This window comes from Equus caballus, chromosome X (genome assembly GCF_041296265.1).
Source record: "Equus caballus isolate H_3958 breed thoroughbred chromosome X, TB-T2T, whole genome shotgun sequence".
In the NCBI taxonomy this organism is placed as follows: Eukaryota; Metazoa; Chordata; class Mammalia; order Perissodactyla; family Equidae; genus Equus; species Equus caballus.
The window spans coordinates 26304902-26327561 of NC_091715.1; the positions used below are offsets into that span (position 1 = coordinate 26304902).

The 22660-nt window shown below is 33.5% G+C and overlaps 1 protein-coding gene across 8 annotated transcripts in view; it reads right to left on the minus strand.

The window, feature by feature from the left end:
* The window catches only part of DMD (dystrophin), a 2262230-nt gene that overhangs the window by 1110168 nt on the left and 1129402 nt on the right, over positions 1-22660 (minus strand). For all 8 annotated transcript variants that reach the window (XM_023633802.2, XM_070257261.1, XM_070257256.1 and 5 more), the window contains 3 exons: positions 20666-20803; positions 17783-17935; positions 16737-16919 (listed from right to left, as the gene is read on the minus strand). In XM_023633802.2, coding sequence (XP_023489570.2) covers positions 16737-16919; positions 17783-17935; positions 20666-20803 — 474 coding nt within the window. The remainder of the gene's footprint in view (positions 1-16736; positions 16920-17782; positions 17936-20665; positions 20804-22660) is intronic.

Below are 22660 nucleotides of genomic sequence, written 5' to 3' on the forward strand. Positions count from 1 at the left end.
TCAAGTTATAAAGAACTTTGCAAAATATGATCATCATTAAACAAAACCATTCTTTTCTTGCCAAAGATTAGGCTCAATTCTTTCTTAGGGTTTTGTGAGTTTAACGACACCTCAGGCTTAATGTGCTCCACTTTACAATCAAGACAGTTTTTCCTGAAATAGTTTGTTCTTTGTCAATGTTCCAGAATATAATTATCATTGCATTTTACCATGACAAGAATTCCAATACAAAATTGTACTGTCTGCCCAGCGAATTTTCAAGTTTTAACTCTAAGAAACTCTACTCACATGATCACTTCTAAATTCGTTTATATATGTTAAAAAGATAATTAACTGACGTCTTAACACATATCTTCTATTTCCAAAGCTCTTTGTAAATGCAGCTACAATAGAAATGTGTTTTATCAAATGAAAAAAAACTTTATTAATTTTTCTGTCCTGAAAACTTTTCAGAATAGTGACTTAATTTGCTTACTTTTTGTATACAAATCATCTTTTAAAATATAAGAATGAATTAAAATGATGAATGTAAAGGCATTTTGTAAATTGCAAAGAGCAAAGTTAAATACTTGTCATAGCTATTTATTTAGAAATGAAGAATATAAAGAAAAGCTTGCATGTTAATGTAAATGCAGCGCAGTTTTCCAATTTGGAATCTTCATGTTTTCAGTTTTCAATTTTTGACAAAGCCCAGGAAGGGTAACAACTCTGTGGTAAAGTAAACTAATTTATTTTACTTTTTGGATTCCAAATAGGACTACCAAATCATGCTATTATGAGGTCTCTATATGTTTGAAACAAACAAAGGAAGGATTTAAATCCAGAGAAAGAAAATATTTATATGTGAGCAAATACTGTTTTGGTACATTCACTACATGTAAACAAACATATTGAAAATATATTAGGCAGGTGTTGTGATACCCTAATTCCACCTTGTTTTTGCATATTTGCTCTGGTATTTGTTCTTGTTTCTCACATGCAACAAAAGAAATTTCAGAACTTTATTCTAAGGGATAATGTGTGCGGAGTCAGCATTTATTGCCTGGAAGGCCAGAAAAATGGGAGGGAATCATGGGTTTTAGAGCTTTCCTTTCCTCATTCTTGAAACTTCAAGCAACCAACACAGAAACAGCAGGAATGGTGTCCCTTCACGTGAATAAGTTTCTCCAAATTGATGGTTCCCAGACTCTGTGCATGAGTCAATAAAAGACTACCAAAAATGTCAGTGAACTTCACCAAGTTCCAGTATTTGTTTTTTCAAGTAAAGAACATTGTAATGAAATAATAATAAAAAGTAAAGATAAACGAAAGGCCATTTAATACTCCCTTCCAACCTCACCAACTATGGAAAGCCATACTTTCAGAAAACAATTACTATATAAATTTAGCTCTATGAAAAGCTCTTTCTTTTATTTTTTCCCTTTTCTATGGATCAGTGAAAACTTCCAGATATGGGTAGACTGGCATTGGGGCACTACTGACTTAAGAATACAGAACAAATAACTCTGAGCTATAGAGAATTCCACAAAAAGAAGCTATTCATCCATTCATTTATTCAAAATATTTTTATTGAGCAACTACTCTGTGGTAGAAACTATACAGTGGAAAAATACTGGTTAGCAAGATAGACAAGGTCTCTGCCCTCATGGAGCCTACATTCTAATGGTAGAAAGATTATAAACAAGTAAACAAATACACGTGACATTGTCAGATTGTAGTTAATGATAGAAGGGAAATAACCTGGCTGTTACAGAGCATGATGGAAGGGGTGAAGGGAATGTTGTGAACTACATCAAACAGGATGTTGAAGGATGTATTTTCTCTACATCCTGAAAGATGACGGAAGACCAGCAGGCAAAGATCCAGTAAGAAAATCCCAAGAAAAGGGAACCATAATTGCAAAGACCCTGAAGTGGAAGTCATTTTGGAAAGTTTAAAGAAGAGGAGGACTTTGTGGCAGTACGTTAAAGACACTGTTTTGGGGCCAGCCCCGTGGTTGAGTGGTTAAGTTTGTGTGCTCTGCTTCAGTGGCCTGGGGTTTGCCATTTCCGATCCTGGGCACAGACCTACATATCATTCATCACGCCATGCTGTGGTGGCATCCCACACAGAAGAACTAGAATGACTTACAACTAGGATATACAACTATGTACTGCGGTTTTTGGGAGGAAAAAAAAAAAGAGGAAGATTGGCAACAGATGTTAACTCAGGGCCAATCTTCCTCACCAAAAATAAAAAGCATACCTTAAAAAAAAAGAGGTTCCCACCAATGAGGCCAATATATATAAGGGTCTAGATCTCTCAAAATAATTTTCCACATAATAAATAGTCAAGTGGGGCCCAGCCCTGTGGCCGAGTGTTTAAGTTTGTGCACTCTACTTCGCAGCCCAGGGTTTCACCGGTTCGGATCCTGGGTGCAGACATGGCACTGCTCATCAGGCCATGTTGAGGCAGCATCCCACATGCCACAACTAGCAGGACCCACAACTAAAAAAATATACAACTATATACTGAGGGGATTTGGGGAGAAAAAGCAGGAAAGAAAGAAGATTGGCAACAGTTGTTAGCTCAGGTGCCAGTCTTTAAAAAAAAAGAAATATGTGTATCCATGAGGCAAGAAACTAAAATAGAGTGTGAATGATATTATTCATATGTTTCATGTATATTTGTGACTGTCTAGATACTAATCACATTACAAATCTTGAATTTTGGGCAGGTCACAAAGGGACTCACAAATGCTATAGATTGCTGTATTTGTTAAACAATTCATTTATTTATATTTTTCCACCCAGACATTCTACTAGTTAAGAAAGTACTATTATAGAAAACTATTTACATAGATTTCCTGGAAACTCTCCCAGTTAATTTCTCCTGGCAATAATTGCCCATGCATTGCTATCTAGCTAACAGCTAATAATGCCTCTAAGTTATGAGTTAATCTAAACATCTTAAATTTGTACAGACAGGGACTCTCGGTTTTCATTCTATCCATGCACCTATTATCCATGGATTAGTCACTACTAAATATAGCTTTCCTCTGTTTTACATATGTTAAAATAGCCATTTAAATTTTTAAAAATTGCTCATGATTATAGCATGTTAACTCTGAGAATGCAATCAGCTTAGACCTTCATTTAATTCTCTACTAGATAGCTGTCTACTACCTATTGAGTAATATACTCAGAAGATTAAGTAAATGAAAGGGTAAAAATTAAAGGTTTTTTTAAACAAAATTATATTGTATAATGAAGTCTCTGTGAATAAATGCATTTGTATTATTAAAAATAAAACTAAATTTCAAACACATTTTAAAGTTTCAAAAGCCACTGGCTCATAAAGGAGGGCAGAAGAAATATCAGATAACTTAGCAAACTTGAAAACATTGTAACCCTTTTTTATCTCACGAAAATCAAAGTTAGGAAAGCTATACACTCAAATTAATTTTATTCATCTGTTCTAAGAATATGTTCCATACAATGGGAGTCTTAAGTAATCATTGAAGAATTAGAATGATTCACAGATGGTGTGAGTGGTTTAATTATTTTAACCAGTTGTTCTAGGCATGCTCAGAAGGATATTTCCAACCCCACTGCAGAAGCCATCTGAGCTCCCTTCCAGCTGGTGTTCCATATTTTGAAAGCAAATTTAGATTGGAGAAAATTACACTTTTTATTGTTGTGTTGCAAACGGAGGTCAAATCCTTGCGTACAAATTCTTGTAATTTTTTTCTCTTCATTGTATGAGTTATATTTATCAAATACCACGTCTTTCGTAAGATTGCTATGGATTCACCAATGTTATTTTACGTTTTGTTTTGTCTGGCACATAGGAGGCACTAGATAAATGTTTATTGCATGAAAGAAATACCAATTCAATGCATCCAAAATAAAATGAGTTTCTTTATAGACTTCCAGTAAGCGTATGAAATTCCAATTTGAATGCACCCTCATCATTATTAGGAGATTCTCATTAAAAACAAACGAAAAAGGGAAGAAACAAATACAGTAAAACAATGCCCCCCACAAAAGAGACATCAACAAATCTCTTTGTTAATTTCATAATTAAAACTGTATCTTGATGTTGGAATCCTTGCTCCTTAATTTTATGGAACTCAGGCAAATTGCTTGACAAATTTTAGTCTGTTTACGTTGTTAAAATGATTAGAGATAGTCTTTGTAAGGATCTAGTCTTGCATACCTCACTGGCCTCAGAAAAACTCTTTTATCTCACTACAAAATAACTGATATTCATAATAATTTCATTAGACTAAGAAAAACTTTGCTTATTGTCCCTATTCACAATGTTTCAAAATAGTTATATCAAACATAATAATTTCTCAAGTATTGTCATTCCAGGGAAGAAAATGTTAATTTTAGTGAAACAAGTTACTTTGATGGCAGAAATGAGTTATATTTATTCTAATTTTACGATAAAACTACAGAATAATAAAACTGCACGTCAATAATGCATCAATTTTGTGTTTATTTCTAATATTTTGGAAAAATATATCATTAGTGATATATTTTCCATCAATAATATCTCCTGAAGAATGCACTAAATTCCCACTTGATAGTTAAATTTGATACAGTATATTACTATAAGAGAGTTAAATTATTATTATCCTTGCAGGGAAAGATTGGCCCTGAGGTAACATCTGTTGCCAATCTTCCTCTTTTTTTTTTCCCTCTCCAAAGCCCCAGTACATGGTTGTATATTCTAGTTGTAAGTTGTTGTAATTCTTCTATGTGGGCTGCCATCACAGCATGGCAACTGACAGGCACATGGTGTGGTTCTGCGACCAGAAAGCGAACCTGGGCCGCTGAAGCCATGAGCGCTGAACTTTAACCACTAGGCCATCAGGGCTAGCTTGAGTTAAATTATTTTTTATGTTTATTTATATATTTGAAATCACATTGAATTGTGCCAGTAGTCCATCACTATAACTTTAACTTAAAAGATGAATATACAATATTATGTACCTAAAATAGCCATAATTGTACAATAACTGTGCACGTTAATATATAAGCAGTGAATCTAATTTAATACATTTATTTAATATTTTTAATTTATTGTGCTATTTAGAGCCAGTCATTTGAGGTAATATTTCTGAGGCAACATGTTATCTAACTCTTATTTATAAAATAGTGAATTTGTTTAACAAGAATATCAAATTGCAATTATCTTATTTTTTTTACACAGTAATGACTTTGGACTGGAGAGAGTCAGAAAACCCACAGTCCTGTGTTAATGTACTTGTTTACTATCCTTGGCCATTTCAATTAACGTTCCTAAGCCTCAGTTTCTTGTTTGGATTATTCATTTTATTTCAATATTTTATACATCTTTTCTCTACTTCAAAAACTATGCACTCTATTTTTAGTGTTGATGGTTACTCTAAAATTATTCACACCCACAATGAATTTTGCATGCTCTCCTTCTAAGCATTAAGAGGACCTTAAAATGATTTTATTCATCATTGATTAGCTAATTCATTCATTCAACAAATATATATTGTGTACCTACTATGTGCCAGTCACTGTTTTTGGTTCTGAGGACATAGCAGTGAAAAAAAGATAAAACTTCCTGAATTTTTGGAGCTTTCATTCTGGGTAGGGAGATAGATAATCAATAAGATAAAGAGTGGCAATACTTATAACTTTCCTGGTAGTGCATTTTATGGTGAAAAAATGGGGAAGAGGTCAATGAAGTGCGAGTGTGTGTGTGTGTGTGTGTGTGTCTCACCGAGAACACTTTCAAGTAAAAACTTGAAGGCACAGATGGAGGGAGCCATGTAAATATCTGGGGAAAGAGTGTTTTAGGCATAGGGAACACATAAGTAAAGAGGGCATGCCAGACATGTGCAAGGAACAGTGAAGAGGTCAATGTAGATGGAGCAGAGTGAACAAGAGGTAAACTATTAAGAGATAAGGCCAGAGAGGTAATAAGGGTCCTTGTCATATATTCCTTGAAATCCATGTAAGGATTTTGGATTTCAATTTAAATTAGATGTGAATCTATCAGAGCATTTTGATCAGATAAAGACACCTCTGGTTTGTATTTTCAAACGACGTCTCTGTTTACTGCGTTGAGAACAGGTAAAGGAAAGCAAAGGGTAGATTTTTACCTAAAACTTTGAAAGGGCAGTGTTGCCACTGTGGATCAGGAGAGAAGAGTGGTCTGGTTATAAAAATGCAGTGGTCACGAGCTTGTAGCTGGTATTAAAGTCATGAGACTGGATGAAAACAGCAAGTCTTGGAGTATAGATAGAACATGGAAAATGTCCAAGGACTGAGCACTAAGGCATTTCAACATTAGAGGAGATAAGGAGGTGCCACCAATGAAGGCTGAGAAGGAACATCCAGAACAGTAGATGGTGAACCAGGTGAGGAACTCCAATCAATCCTCCCTTCTACTTTAAAGTCATCGATATCCAATATTTTAGTTCTACTCTGTTTTTTAATACACGAATGAGACAATTTTATATACAGTAATATTTCTGTAGGCTCTTCAATTTGTTTAGCATTTTATTTGCTCATCATTCTTCCTTGCATCTTAAGTCTTCCATCTGGGGTCATTCTCCTTCTGCTTATAAGCCAAACTTGAGATGCATACATGCCATGGAATATCATGGAGGCTTTACAAATGTTTACAAAACTTCTTCTTACTAACATAGGCAAAGACATACGATACGATGCTTAGTGAAAATTCAGGATCTAAAATTATTTTAACATCAACATATAGATGCATGTATTGCAAACTGAATAAACACTAACAGTGGCTAATTAAAAAAAAAACAACTCTGTGGACTCTTCAGTGAGAATCTCCTACGAGTAAACTCTCAGCTTTTGTTTATCCAAAAAAATCTTTATTTCTATGTCATTCTTGAAAGAAAGAGTTTCTATGAGTATACATTTCTAGGTTCACAGGTAGTTTTTCTTTCATAATTTTTGAAGACATTATTCTACTACCTTCTGGCTTTTATCATTGCTATTAAATCAGCTATTTTACATGTGATTACTTCCTAGGTAATTTGTCTCTTCGGCTGCATTTAAAATTCTCTGTTTTTTGAATTTATCAGTTTCAATAGGATGGTATATGGGTGTATTTCTTTTTTAGTTTTCCTGCTTGAGATTTGCTCGATTTCCAAACTGAGTATTGGGACTTTCATTAATTTTGGAAAATTCTAAGCAATTATCATTTCAAGTATTGCCTTTTATCCATTCTTTCCATTTTTTACTTATCTATTTGAACTTCTCATTCCCTTTTTTATCCTTTCTTTCATATTTTCTGTATTTTGGTCTCTCTGTATGAATATTAGGTAATTTATTTTGTCTATCTTCCAATTTTCTAATTCTTTCTTCTGTTATATCTAATCTGATGCTTAACTTGTCCGCTGAGTTATTAATTTCAGTTATTACATTTTTCAATTTCTAGAAGTACTATTGATTCTTTTCAAAACTTTATGATCATGATTTTGTTACTGCCTCTTGTCCCTTATTCATACTTTCAATCCAAACTTTTACTACTTCAAAAATATTAAACATACTTACTTTATATCCTATATCTGATGAATTCATTATCTTCTGTCTTTGGGAGTTGGATTCTGCTACTTGTTTCCACATGTGAATTACCATTTTAATTGTAAATTCATGTTTTTAGAATTTTATTTGTGGGAATTACTTAGAATCTAGACTTAAGGAGTGTGAAACTAGAATGTATGTGTAGTTGCTTCTGTTAGGTACATGGGATGCTAACAATTCAGAACTTAAATTTTTTCATTTTTGTTTGTCAGGACACCTAGCAGTGTGAACTCTGGACATCAACACCTGTGCAAATTGTCCTTCAAACCAGTGACTATAATAAAAATAATTTGGAACTTCAACATTTTTGGTGATTCATTCTCTCTCTTAATTCGTAATGAGAGATACAGGACATAATTCTAGGCTTTCTTACTCCAAGTATAAAAGTTATTACATCATATCAGTTTTTCTAACATGAGTGGACTCCACTTTATAAATAATGGCCTAGTCTTGATTTTACAATGGTAATACCATAGAAATTTGGAGATTTTTATTGATTCATTTAGTATCAGAACTGTCAATTAAAGAAGCCACACCTGTTGACATATGTATGTGTCCTCTTTTATAAGGTATTTATATATTCTGTTTTGATAGATTTACTTTAATTCATCTTGGTTGGGATATTGATCTATTTATTCAATTTGTGGACTCATATCCTCCTTAAGTTACAGGAAATGTTTAGCTATTATCCCTTAATCATTGCCTCTCATGTATTCTGTCCTCTCCTTTTATAATTATATATTAGACATGAAGCTCCTTATTCTTTTCTCTCAGTCTGTCTTTCATATTCTCCATATTTTTTTTATCTTTATGTGGTGTATTCTGATAATTTTACCATTATGGCTTTCTAATTTTCTCTTCATACTGGTTTAATTAAGTGTTTAACACATATATTTAGTTTTTTATTTCAATGACTAGCTTTTGGCTTCTAGAAGTTTCATCTGATATGTTATCATCATAAATACCTATGTATTTTTCCATGATGTTTTTATAAATTAACGTTTATTTTATTCCTTTACCTCTATTATTATTTTCAAATAATTTACTTTAGAGTACAAAATAGTTTTCTATTATTTTAAGGTCATGAAGCACTAATTCTCTTGATTGTTAAAATTAGATGATTCCAGGTCATAATATATTATTTCTTCATGTGGATTGTAATATTTCGTTGTGAGTCAATCTTCAGTGTTTGTGTGTCTGTGAGACTCTCCCAAGAAAGGGATTTACTGTATGACTCTGTGAGAAGACTCCATGGATTTCACAAATCTGGGACTGATTTTATGTTAATTTCTCAGTTCAGCAGTCCGGAGGCTTGTAGTTAGTATATAAATTCAGATTCCCCACACTCAGTTTTAATTTTCACACATTTTTTTTTTCTCCAGCCGGAATCCTTGGCAGATGAATTGAGCTTCTGGGTAGGATTTATCTATTTCCCCTCTATATGCAGAGGGAAGATCTTAAAGTTTCTATGTTTAGACAGGGTTTTCATTTATATCCCTATACCAGATGTTGTCTAAGGCCACATATTTTCTACAAAAAGGTCTTTACAACTTTCTCCTAACAATTAGGTCCTCAATTCAGGTTCAGTATCACATGAGATGACATGCTTATATATGATAACTAGTGGGAAGGGAGGTTCCACCCCATAGTTTAAATTCAGCTCTGTGTTTAAAACTTTGTAAAAATTATATTTTATTCAGAATTTCCATACATTTGAAATGAGGGGTGAGGTCATCATTAAGTCTGTCATCTTCCTGGAAGTTGATTCCAGTTCGACATAATTTACTAAACGACCGTTAAACTGATTTTATTACATAACTAGAGACTAGAAAAAAATTACTACAGAAATGGCAATAACTATTATGATCACAATAATCTAAGAAAACATAGAATCTTGACTTATCTGATTCCTTTCTTAACTCCTGTGATATGTTAATTACAAAACTGAAGCTGAGAGGACAAAAATTCTATAAGCAGCTACCTCCTGGTTCATTTCCCTTAGCAACCATTATTAGTGTTTTATATTCAGAACTCTGTTTACTAAAGAACATTCTGTCTCTAAATAAGAAAATTATTTATGTTCCCAAATTCTCCAAGGATCTTGCATTGGCAGCTGACAATCTTTGTTGTTATTTCAAGGCAAAGGAAAAAATTCTACATGGTAATTATGCAAAGAATATGTTTCCCCTTATTTTAATCTCAAAATTACTTGGTTATCATTATGTGATAGGAGAAAATATACAAAAAAATGAGTAAGAGTATCAAATCTAAGTTCAGATGTTATTTTACATAAGGTAATAACAGTCAGCTCTGTTATTACTTTTCCTGTACATCTCTGTTTCATTTTAAGAAAATCCAAAATAACAAAAGCCTACAGCTACAGTGATGTTTTTCCCAATTTCTTCTCAGAAGAACACTAGTTCTTCACAACCACTCAGACAGGAATCCTATCACAAAACTGAAATGAAATTTCCCCCTTTGTACTGCAGCTATCCAGATGTGAAAGTCTGCAGAATCTATTTCCCTCATAAAAATTCAGAATCACATTTTCATATCAAAAGCCCCACGAAGTTCTAAAGTAAGAAAACTCTGCTTAATCCAGTGTTTCTCAAACTTATTTGGAGACTAGATATTTTTTCTTTTTTTTTTATTAACTTCCACAGTATTTGGGGTAGCACTGAGTTCAAGCTTGGTGTCTTCCATTTCTTATACATGTCCTTGGACAAGTCTCATTAATTTCATTTAAATTAATTTTCCCTACTGTATAATGACAGTGAAAATAATACTTGAGAGGGTTATTAGTGAGATCAAACTAGATACATGTAAGAGCTCTTTGTAGATGTAAAAGTCTATTCAAATTCAAGTAATTTTAAAAAGTTAGTTTGAGGAATATTCACACTATAAATGTATTTTCATCTTACAAAACTATTCACTTAAAGACTAATTTATATAAGACAATTGCTTGTGACATATAAAGTGAATCTACTAACAAAATTAATTTTCTATAAACGTGTATATTTTGGAAACATGTACTTTTAATATTGTTAAAAAATCTTATTACAATTTACTCTGATGTAGTAAAAGCTACTCTTTCCAATACATTATTGTAATCATCCTCATATTTGCCCTCTACCTCCTCAGTGTTAAACTTTCAGAAGTTGTCTTTTCTCAGTATACACACGTCCAGAAGTAACTGTAATAAAAATCTGCTGTTCTGAATAGTCATCTTAAACTCCCAATTGGCATGTATAATCATACCGATCATAAAAATATTTTTAAAATATAAAAACGTACCTATGAAGTATTACCTGTCCAGGTTATACATCAAAGTTCTACTAAATGTTCATTGTTCCTAAATGGAAGGATGGCTAAGTAAGTTATAGGACCCATGTAACAGTCAGTAAAAAATATTCCATGAAGAAATAATATACACAAATGTCCTGAGGTAGAAGTGATGTTGGTGTGTTTAAATAGAGAGGAGAAACTTTTTTTTGCTGAGGAAGATTGGCGCTGAGCTAACATCCACTGCCAATTTTCCTCTTGTTGCTTGAGGTAGATTGTCCCAGAGCTAACATCTGTGCCAATCTTCCTCTATTTTGTATATGGGACGCTGCCACAGCGTGGCTTGATGAGCAGTGTAAGTCCACACCCAGGATCTGAACTGTGAACGCAGGCAGCTGAAGCGCAGTGCACAAACTTAACCGCTATGCCACTGGGCTGGTTCCTAGAGGAGAAACTTTTATGCCTGTCTGAAAGAAGAATGGCAAAAAGGGATTTAAAGTTGGAGTAATAGGAGTGATAGGCAGGGACCAAACCATGTAGAAGCTCATAAGATTTTGTTGAAAGTGTAATGAGCAGCAGGGGCTTGACAAAATCTCACTTACACTTTAGGAGCTCTCTGGCTTCACCAGAAAAATATAGTGTAGGCAAGGAAAGATTGAAAGCAAGGATTAGAGGCTTTTAAAGTCACCTAGATAAGAGATGACCATCTGTAGACTAGGGTTTCCACAATGCAGATACTGAGGAGTGGTCCAATTAAAGACGTATCTTGCAGATAGAGTTAATAGGATTTGAAATGAGTTACACAGATAAGAGTAAAGAGGAACCATGGATGATGCCTAGGCTTTTGACCTAAGTGAAAGGGCAATTTACTAACACCCAGAGAGCTTGGTGGGAGCCAATTCATGTAGGAGGGGAAATCAATTATTCTTCACTTGGCTATGTTACTTTTGAGAAACCTATTAGGCATCTAAAATAAGAAGTAGAATCAGAAGTCATTTGGTATAAAATGTTGAGTATCAGCATTATTTACTTGGTATTTGAAGCCATAGGATATCCATGGCTAGTGGAGTTGTATTTTGAAAAGGGGCATTTTTGATGTTTGTATTTTTTTGCTCCCCTTACTAGGACAGGTCATGTATGTATGCCTATTCCAAAGGTTTCCTACGTTTTTTGCTTCCTAGAAACATAATAATTGGCAATAATTTACATTTAGTACATTAGGCACAAACCTTATATGTGTTGCTACCATCTAGAACAAGCCTTTTATTTATTGTGTTCTCCTTTACATGGAGTAAAATCACTTCTACATTTTCACAGCACTCTATGTTTTCCTTTGCAGCACTTGCCACAATTCTAGTAGCTAACTACAAGATTTTTAAAATTTTTTCCTTCTTTATATATAGAAAAGATTTTTATATAGCTTTATATAGCTCACTCCTCCTTTCTGGCTTCATTTTCATTTTTACACTAGTATATTGTTTAGTAATTCTTTCAGCAACAATCTATGGATAATAGATTCTCTTGGTTTTTATTTGTCTGAAAATACTCGTACGTCTGAAAATATTTTGTCTTCATTCTTGAATCACAGTTTTTGGGACATCCAAAAATTTGTCTAGGACACTGAAGATATTATTCCATTGTCTTCTAACATCTATTATTGATGAAAAGCCTGCTGTCAATTTTGCCATCTTGTAGGTATTCTGTCTTTAGTCATGAGCAGCTTTTATAATACCTTCCTGATCATTGATGCTCTGAGATTCACTCAGATGTGGCTAGATGTGAACTTGTTTTTATTTATTCTAGACTGGTTGAGCTTTATTCAATTTGGGAACTCATGTAAATTGAGATTTATTCAATTTTGTTAAATGTTAGTCATTTATATAAAATATTGTCTCTTCTTCAGGCTCTCCACTCTCAATCTGGAACTCTTTTTAGGCATATGTTTGAGATTTTTATTCTATTCTTTACACCTTCCAGTATTTTCAGCAAAGAAAATTTTCCCCAGAATCTTTCAATTAATATATTCTTTCTTCTTCTATAATGAATACACCATTTAAAAAGTTGTTTGAGTTATTTTAATAACTTTAATTTCTAGACTTATGTTTTCAAATCTTCCTGTCTACTATTCAAAATGGTCTGTTTTTATCGTAAGAATTCCATTCCATCCTTTAAAAAAACCTTTCTCAACATCAAAAACCGCATTTTAATGTCCTTTTCTGATTGTCCTCTCATCTTTAATTTCCTCAGGTGTACATTCATCTTTTCTTTTTTGGCATCTGCTAACATTGCTCATGAAAGGAATGCTTTTCATATCCATTGTAACTTTAGTTTGTGAGCTTATTTTGCTCAGGAGTTCCACATGAGCCCTGGGTTGTGCTGGTAGCATCATTGTGCAATTTTGTGGCTGCGTTTTCTTGAGCTCTCTGAGGTTAACTGTCAAATGCTACAATTAAGCTTAATAAAAATTATGCATAATTTTCTATTAAGAAATTTTCAAAGACTTTATTTTCTTCTTATCTCTTTACCTTCCTGTAGAAGATAAGAATTTAGACAGAACTCTATTGATAAGTTTATGAGGAATTATGTCTTTATTGGTAGAATCACCAGCCTTGTATGAAATTTCCTGCAAACATTTTGTAACTTCAGAGAAAACTACCTGTCCAAGGATTACGGAATCTAATTTGCAATTTATATTGAACAAAATATATCAATCTGTTCATAATAACATTTTAAACCCATGGTACATACTGAGCCTAATTCTCTTAATGACTTATAAAGATATTATAATTTTTTTAAAATAATATGTCTCTTTACCAGTGTTAACTTATATACAGAAAGAGGAAGAAAAAAATTGATTCATTGAGCCCCTATAATGCAGCCGGTGTTTTACAAATACTACCACATTTCGTTATCACAAATGCCCTTATTCTCATTGTACAGATAAGGAAAATCAGGCTGAGAGAAATTACCCATGAGCATACAGATAGCAGAAAAAGTCACTGAGATTCATATTCAGGGCTGCTCATCCCAGGAAGTGGCCTTTTTACTAGACCACACTGTTGTCATAAAACATCCTGCAGAAAAAGTCCTTATGGTCAGTTTGTAGTCATTGCTTGGTCTTCACTGAGCAGCCAGGTCTCTAAGCCAACAGGAACTATATTAGAAATGTTTTGTATTCCTAACGAGGGCAGGGGCTTCACCATGCTTAATACCTGGAGAAAACTTTACCTGCTTTCTCCCAGTCCATTTTTCCTCCTTTATAGTCTCCAGGTTTGTCCTGAGAACCATCATTTGCAGATACTCTCTACTCTGCTTTGATCTGCACTCCTGTCTGGCCCAAGGCTGCCTCATGGCTCCCTCAGACAAAGTTCCAGGCCTTTTCTGAGCTTTACTATTGCCTTATATAGCTCTGACATGGACATAGTCCCCAAAGTGCACTAACTTTACACAGCTTAGTCTATTTGTAAATCTTTATGTCTGAAATAAGGAAAATTAATTTCTCATTTTAAACTCAGCTTTCAAATGTTAAGATCTGTATAGTACTGCTTACAATCTTGAATTGCTAGTGCTAAGATGTGAAAGACTAACTGAAAGTCCAAATGAAGTCTAGAGTTTATATCTACAGAGAAGAGAAAGGGAAATTTGAGAGAAAGAAAGATGGGAAAAACAGAGAAAGAGAATATAGGGGGAGGCAAGGAAGTTTGAAGCTATGACCACCAGGGCTGCATCAGGACCATCGTAGGATTGTTCCAAACATAACTTTTGGTTAAGCTTTTAGCTTATGGCTATCTCAAACTGCCTCATTGTAGAATAATTGGGAAAGATGACTCTAACCAGTGCACATGTGATATCAGTTTTTCAATACATATTAGTAATTGACGGAATATAAAGATACATCTTGGATCTATCTATCTATCATCTTTTAGGTCTAATTAAAATCCAAAGCCAAATATAATTTTAATATTAAATTGATTATTCTTCATACATATTGTTATTGCTTCTACCATCATGAAAAATTAGAGTCAACAAAAATATTATCTCCACCTCGGGCACCTTCTGAATTTTGGATCTTTCAGATGTAAAATCAAGAAAAAATCGTTTATGAGGAAAATATATCTTAGTATTTTACTATAATTCATTTTTGAAATTTTATACTGGTTCACATAGTCTTACTTTATTTCACCAATAATCATTATGTTCCAAAATATTTGTTGAGAGCCTATCATGTGTAAGGATATATGGCATTTTAAGTGGGTGGTCTACGGAGATTTTTGATCCTGTGTCTACTTAACTACAAAGTGTTAATAACTTATCTTGACCAACTTGTAAAAAATTTTAATCCTGGGATGTCAAGATATAGGGGAAATGGGAATGGATAAATTAGTTAGTAGTCAGATAACTCAAGGCAAAGGACTTCTCCCTGAATGATCTATTAAATCAAGGAAAAACATTTTACTTGAATTTTCTTTATGATCGCCTTAGTCTTTCACTTCATTTTGCATTCACAGACGCAGCCTTTCTGTTAGTGTAAGCTTGAGTGATTTATGACATATTATGTTCATAACGTGTAATATGAAAGATAATAGGCCGAAATGTGCAATCAGCTGGACTTCAAATGTAATATAGTTTCAATATATCTTACGTTACTTCTTCCAACTTCTCAGAATATCCAGCTGCTACTAAATCTTAGGGTATTAGATTTCACAGAAAACAGTATATTCACGGATTTTTCCAACGAGTAAGAAGAAGTAACAATAATATGCAGTATATTTTCCCTTGGTTAATAATAGCACCAACAAAATTAGATGTTTATAAAATAAAGTTATGTTATCAAAGACATATTTAAAAATATTCTCCATGCTAAATGGAATCCACAATATCACATAAGAAATTCCCCAAAAAGTCTCATCTATAGGTTGAAATGAATGAAATTATCATTTACATAGATCAAAAACGGTTGAATATCTGTTGGTTTGATATGACTCAACCTAACATAATTATAAAGCCTTATTTTCCAGACTTTGACATCCTGGTTTTGTGAGGAGCACTATCTTTACATAATTACAGAGTGGTGACGATTCCTCTTCACCTAAGATGCCACACAATAGGAACAAAAAATGTATTTGTTAGAAAATCTCTATGGTTTATACCCTATTACAAATAAAGACCTAAGAAGACCAAGCTGAATTGCCTTTTTAAAGAGAGAATCACAACATTTCCATTCAGTTGTTTGAAAGAAGAGCAATTGTTCCTCTTCCTTTCGGCTTGTAATATTTCAGTAGTCACAATATTTGATATTTTTCAATCTGCTATCAATTATCAACCATCTTACTAGGAAGCCATTTCTTCTAATAAGACTTTTAACCCATTAAGTAGCTAATCCAGGTATTAGAGTACACTATTATTCTTCAAGTCAGTGAGATAAGGCCTTATGCAAGTTGATATAAGAAGATGCTTCACAAAAGATTTATTATTTACCATGTACACATTAAGAAAGTAAAATTAGCATGGGATGGTCTCAGGAAAGCAATACATATTTTTGGATTTGACACTGAAATAAAGTAAATGTATGATAAATTGACAAATTCACATTGCCAATGTTATGAAAAAAGGATGCGGCAAAAAAAATTAAGATGTATTTTTCATTTTGGATAAAGGGGTTGTTTCCTATGAACTATTACTTTATTATGTTTTCAATCTGAAAAATTAACCACTAGTGTTACAGAAGCCCAAAGTTAGGGGAGACTATTCACTTTTAGAATGCATATTAGTAGTTTGAAATTGCACCCAATCTTTTGTTGTTGTTGTTAGTAGGCCTCTGTTATCAGAGTAGTAGTTGCAAACACATACTTGGGTTTGCCAGTAACAACTCACAATTTGTGCAAAGTTGAGTCTTCGAAACTGAGCAAATTTGCTCTCAATTTCCCGCCAGCGCTTGCTGAGCTGGATCTGAGTTGGCTCCACTGCCATTGCGGCCCCATCCTCAGACAAGCCCTCAGCTTGCCTACGCACTGCATTCAGCTCCTCTTTCTTCTTCTGCAATTCACGATCAATTTCCTATTGAGCAAAACCAATACAGGGCCCAGGGCAGTTAGCTAACCACATCAACCAACCTGCAAGCAGCACATACTTCTCTCAGAAATTTCATAGGCTCTTGTCATTTTATTGTCATTTTTCATAATTTACAAATATGGATGCCATCACTGTCATTTTCACCCAAGAATTCAAGTATTATTCCCATTGTCCTTTGAATGCTCAGTTTTAGATATTCTAATTAAGAAAATACTTAAATTGATCTAACATTTTTCTTTCTTCTCAATTCCTCTGGTGTTTTGGAGGTTGACCCAAATTGGAGTGATTACCCATTATTTATTAGGGACCATTGATATAGAATATAATTTAGGGGGTAAGTGAATAAATTATTTATTTCTTTTTTAAAGTTTTGAGGAACTCAACAGAGAATGAAGCAAAATAAAAAGTGTAAAATAATAACACAAAAAAACATCTTCAGACAATATGCAAATAAATCTATAGAGATTTGACATTGATGTGTGAAGATGCTCTGATGAAATGAATGTGCTAACATGAGAAAGAAGTCGTCCATATACCGATAAGTCAATTGTTCATCTGGAACAAAGATACACAAAGTCAATTACAATTTTACCAAAAAACACATGACATTTCTTAATTCATTTCACATTGTCGAAAAATAAAACATTTTATTCATTCAACATTATGTCAATTGAAAAACACTTAATACATTTACCAAAACAAAACACAATACAAGGAAACGTACCAAATCAGAGCGAACACTAATAGAGGAACAACATCAACGTTTCAAATATGATCCACACAGGTTAAATTAAAGAAATTAAGCTGTAGAAATAAAATCTAGTATTGACATTCTAAAACAACATTACCTTTATTTTCCTTTCATCTCTGGGTTCAGGGAGGCTGGCTAATTTTTTTTCAATGTCATCCAAGCATTTCAGGAGATCATCAGCCTGCCTCTTGTACTGATACCACTGGTGAGAAATTTCTAGAGCCTTTTTTCTTCTTTGAGACCTCAAATCCTGTTCATGGTGCAGATATTATTAATATATCAATACATACGTATAGTACACTTCTGGCTGTAGTTATTTAAAAATAATTTGAGTCCCTCATCTTCTTGTACAATTTCAGTTAAATTCACATATAAATGTTAAACATACAAATAGATGATTAAATTATGTATTTATGTGGCAGGGCCCATGTACATGAAGCTAAGAAACCTGAATAACCCACTTAAAGTATTTCCTCTTGGCATGTTCCAACTTGTTTACAAATCCTGTCATACTTAATTGAATCTTAATGAATCAACTAAAATATGATGTGGTCTATGTGAAATAGTTTAATACATGAACACAATTGAGTTAACTAGATACTTGCACAGACTTAACAAGTTTGTATTTGACTTTTAAAAAGGGTAAAAATTCTAAAATTTGTGTTCAGTCCTGGGTTGACCAACAAAATTTTTAAGTTTATATAGCCAAGAAACCACATTCATGGTTTTAGAAATTCCTGTAAAAAAGTTTCATCTCCATTAATATTTTATGATTAGAAATATAAAGTCATCTTAGTTATCATATAAATTGTTTCAAGCTATATATGTAGAAGTGTGAAAATCGTATATCTGTGAGTATACAATGAAAATGATAATTTCAATGTTGTAAAAATGCTTTTTCTTTCAAGGCTTGCATGGCCAACTTTTATATCAAATCACGTTCCAAGTGCAAAATGATGGATTATTTTAAAAAGAAAAGGGAAAGTGCATGGTTTCCAATCAGGCTGATGAGATAAATAAGGGTGACTGGTTTAATAAATCAACAGAGGGGTAAAATTAATCATCTTGCTCCTTACAAGCACATCCCATGTCTTCCCTGATCAATAGAATTTGTTGAAATGCCATTTTATGATAACACAAGGGACAACAAGAGCTCAGAATATAGCTTTCATTTCTTCAGAGCAGTAGCAATTAGGGTTTCATGTATGGATTTAACTAGAGCAACAGAAAATAATGAATATCAAAGAACTGCTGGAATATTCATTGCATTGCAAAGTTTGACCTTCTTTGAAACATTTCATAAGGACTAGAATTGGAGCTACTTGGCAGGTTAACACTGTTACTGAATTTGATGGTGTAGATTAGTTTGGCAAGTAGAGTAGACTTTCATTAATCATTTTTAGTACATACTTGCCAGAATGAACTAGATTTCATTCTCCATTTTGTTTAAAATTAGGGGTGTAAAATTTAGTGCAGTTTACATTTTTAGTTGAATTTCTAAACCTCCTGTGGAGGTAATAAATGCCTGGGATGAGCCAGATGGAATGCTGCTTTTTTCAAAGGTACTAAGATACAGCCACGTGAACGAGAGTTGAGCCATGCCTTATTCGTGACACAACTCACATCTTTGCCAAGAGAAAGGCCTTGTGGTCACAATATCTGAAACTCCTTTTATTTCCTAAGCAGAAGGTGAAGTGTAATGCGTAAAGATATTTAGAGACATTTTACAGATTTCTTTACAAGTATGCCAGATAACCATTAAACACTGCTGTTCAGTAGGACACATATCATCATATGACCGGTGTAGATGCTTCTGAAAGCTTGGTCACAGTTGGAAGTGTGTGAATTACACAGCTTTCTGATTTTCGGAGCACATTATGGCTTGCTCTTGCACTCCCTCAGAGGAAGAGGCCTTTTCTATTTACTATATATATATCAGCAGTTACCTTCAGAACACCTGCTGGCCAATTAGACTTTCCTTGTGGATTCCTTGCAGGCACAGTATTGTGTAATTACATTCTCAGCAGTGTTTACTTGGTTGTCTAACTATATGGGAAAAGATTTTATACTCTTATTTGCATATAGAAAGCAGACTCCATCCACCTACTAGGTGGAGCCACCTACACAGCTAGGTAGCTCTCAAAGAGTGATTTACAATGAGAAGCTTGGCAATTAACAGCATTAGGAAATCAGCCATGCACGCAAATAGGAATATTGCAAAGCACATTAAAAATATGAAAGGTTATTTCACAAAAGTCTTCACATGTCCAGTCTCATCCCAAGAACTTCCTACATATTATTTTTAAAAAACCCACAATACTCTACTCTGCCCTTCCTACACAAATCTAGATGAGTTACCTAGGCACTTGAAGCTATACACTATTGCTGGTTAACAGGAGGGTACCAGTTCTTCAAGGACATTAAGATTACTTCTGAGGATTCCTATTTAAATGAAATTAGACTCTTGTAGATGCTTGGTTAGTTGCAAAGAGTGACTCTCTTGAAGGCAAAATGAAGTTATTTGGAAAAATTAAGTTGAATTTCAGGCCTTATTATACAATTATTAGGTTACCAAAAAATTGCACCTCATCTAACTATAGGAAGCAGAAAGCCTAAAAAATATGTAGATTGATTATTATGGCAGCTACGCAGGATTTTCAACACAAATGTAAAAATAACTTATAAAAATAAACTATTTAGAAAATTAAATGTATAAACACTATGAATGATGTATTTTTATATCTTTCGATCACTACTCAGAAAAATTTGTCTTAGCAAGAAAACATAATTTTTAAGCAACGCATCCCTCAAAATCAAAGACACCACTCAAAAATGTTAAATAAAGCACACACATTGAACAGAAAAATGTATTTCTGGTGAATAAGATTCTTAAGCAGATTTTATTTATGCACAAAATATTTTACCCTACATATGAAAAAAAAAGCACAGGCAAGGTATATTATAATTTTAGCTCTAATACCTTGAGAGCATTATGTTTTGTCTGTAACAGCTGCTGTTTTATCTTTATTTCCTCTCGCTTTCTCTCATCTGTGATTCTTTGTTGTAAGTTGTCTCCTCTTTGCAACAATTCTTTTACAGTACCCTCATTGTCTTCACTCTGATTGAAAACAACAAGTACAGTCTTCATTTTGGTTTTTAAAAAGCTGTACATCGTTAACAGAGATAATAAAACATGTTATTTAAACACACACAAAAATCCAATTTAAAACTTTTAGGGAATGCTATTATAAGATACTGTGCTCCTAGTTCTTCTTTTATATGTTGTACTTTAGCCTTTAAAAGAAGTCAGTTTCCTCTCATCTAGTTCAAAAGGACACACTTGATTAGGGGCATATGTAGGAAGATAGGGGAGTAAGGTACTTCATCATTTCAGACAAGTCATGAATTGCTGTGAAAGCATTCTTTTGGTTTTGATTTTTAGTATGTTTCTAGAAATTAAAAAAGTTTGGAGGAGTAGACTAAACTTGTCATTTATAATACTAACCAATCCATATAGGAATATGGATGTGGATGTGGGTGCAATGGCAACAAATCTTAAAACTGTAACATATTCACTAAGTGAAAATATTTTGTTTTAAATGTACACTAATTACGATCTAATAATCTCTGCTTTATACTTGATATCTCAATGCCCAAAGTTAGGACAAATATTAGGGCATTAGTAAAAAATAATGTGTTAAATTGCTGTCAAATATTGCACATAATTATTTTCTAAAAGTACGCTATATGCGTTTTATTTTAAAATAAAAACAATCCATAAGTATTAAAATATGAATTAGAAAAATGACTTTAAAGATTTCAATATGCATTTTGACTTTTTAGACTCTAAGAAAAATATTTTTATTTTATTTACTTTGAAGTAAAATTATTTGAATAAGTGCTGGTCTAATAGCATATGTCATCATGGGACTTTTCACCTCTAGTTTCCTATCTTTATTTCAATTCAGTATATGAAAACTTTCTATCGAGGAGGTTCCCCCTGCAATGGTACCCCAGGTACTCTGATGAGCTAATGACAAATATTAGACAATTTTTAAAAATTCACATGTATGTCTATGTGTGTATAATTATTCACGGTATTAGATGTTACATATTTAAATCCTATAATGCATATTTAAACTTCTACACACAGCTGAGGAAGAATTCATTTTTTTAGAGGGAATGGGATTTTTATCTGAGATTTGTCAGTTACTAGCCTAATGATGTAATATAACAGACATATGTGTTTATAGTCTGTGAAAGACCTGCCTTATTTTAACATGTCTTTAGAAAGTCTGCAACATTTCCTAGGGCTAAGGATAAAAAAATGAACAAACAAAACCCCACTTCGCTTCTTTCCCCACACCAGGTGAGAGCTATAGGGCAGACTTGGTGATAAGCCCAAGAGGTAGGCAGCACTCTTTTTCCACCTCGGTACCCTCTGGTTTCTTTTTTGCCATGAAGTAGAGGTAGCTGTACCTCAGCATCTTGGAAAGGCTCTTCTTGTCTTTCTTTCCATGAGCTGAGTTGGCAAGGCCGCCAGACCCCACACATGGGGAGTAACTGATTTAGGCAGCTCCAGGAAGTCAGAATTGATACCAGTGGGAACAAAGACCGGTGGAAATAGTTCTCCATTGCTTCACATGCCTATTATCTAAAATTTATATATTGCCTTTTGATGTCATTTTCAAGCATTGTCTGAGAAGTCTCCAGCATTGATACATGTCTGAGAAATCTCTAGCATGATACATGTAAAGTTTAAGAACGCCATATAGGTGACGGCTGTGGAAGAGGGGAAGGGAAATTGTGAAAAGGAGGGTGGAGGGAGAAGAAAGTCAGTGAAAAGTGATGTGATGCAGAAATACTCAAGCCAGAGAGAAAGGTAAAAGACATTTTGAAATTAATCAGGGTTGAAAGAGAATGTTATGAGTTTGGGAATAGCCCACTTGGTTATATTTCTTTACTCCCATGAAAT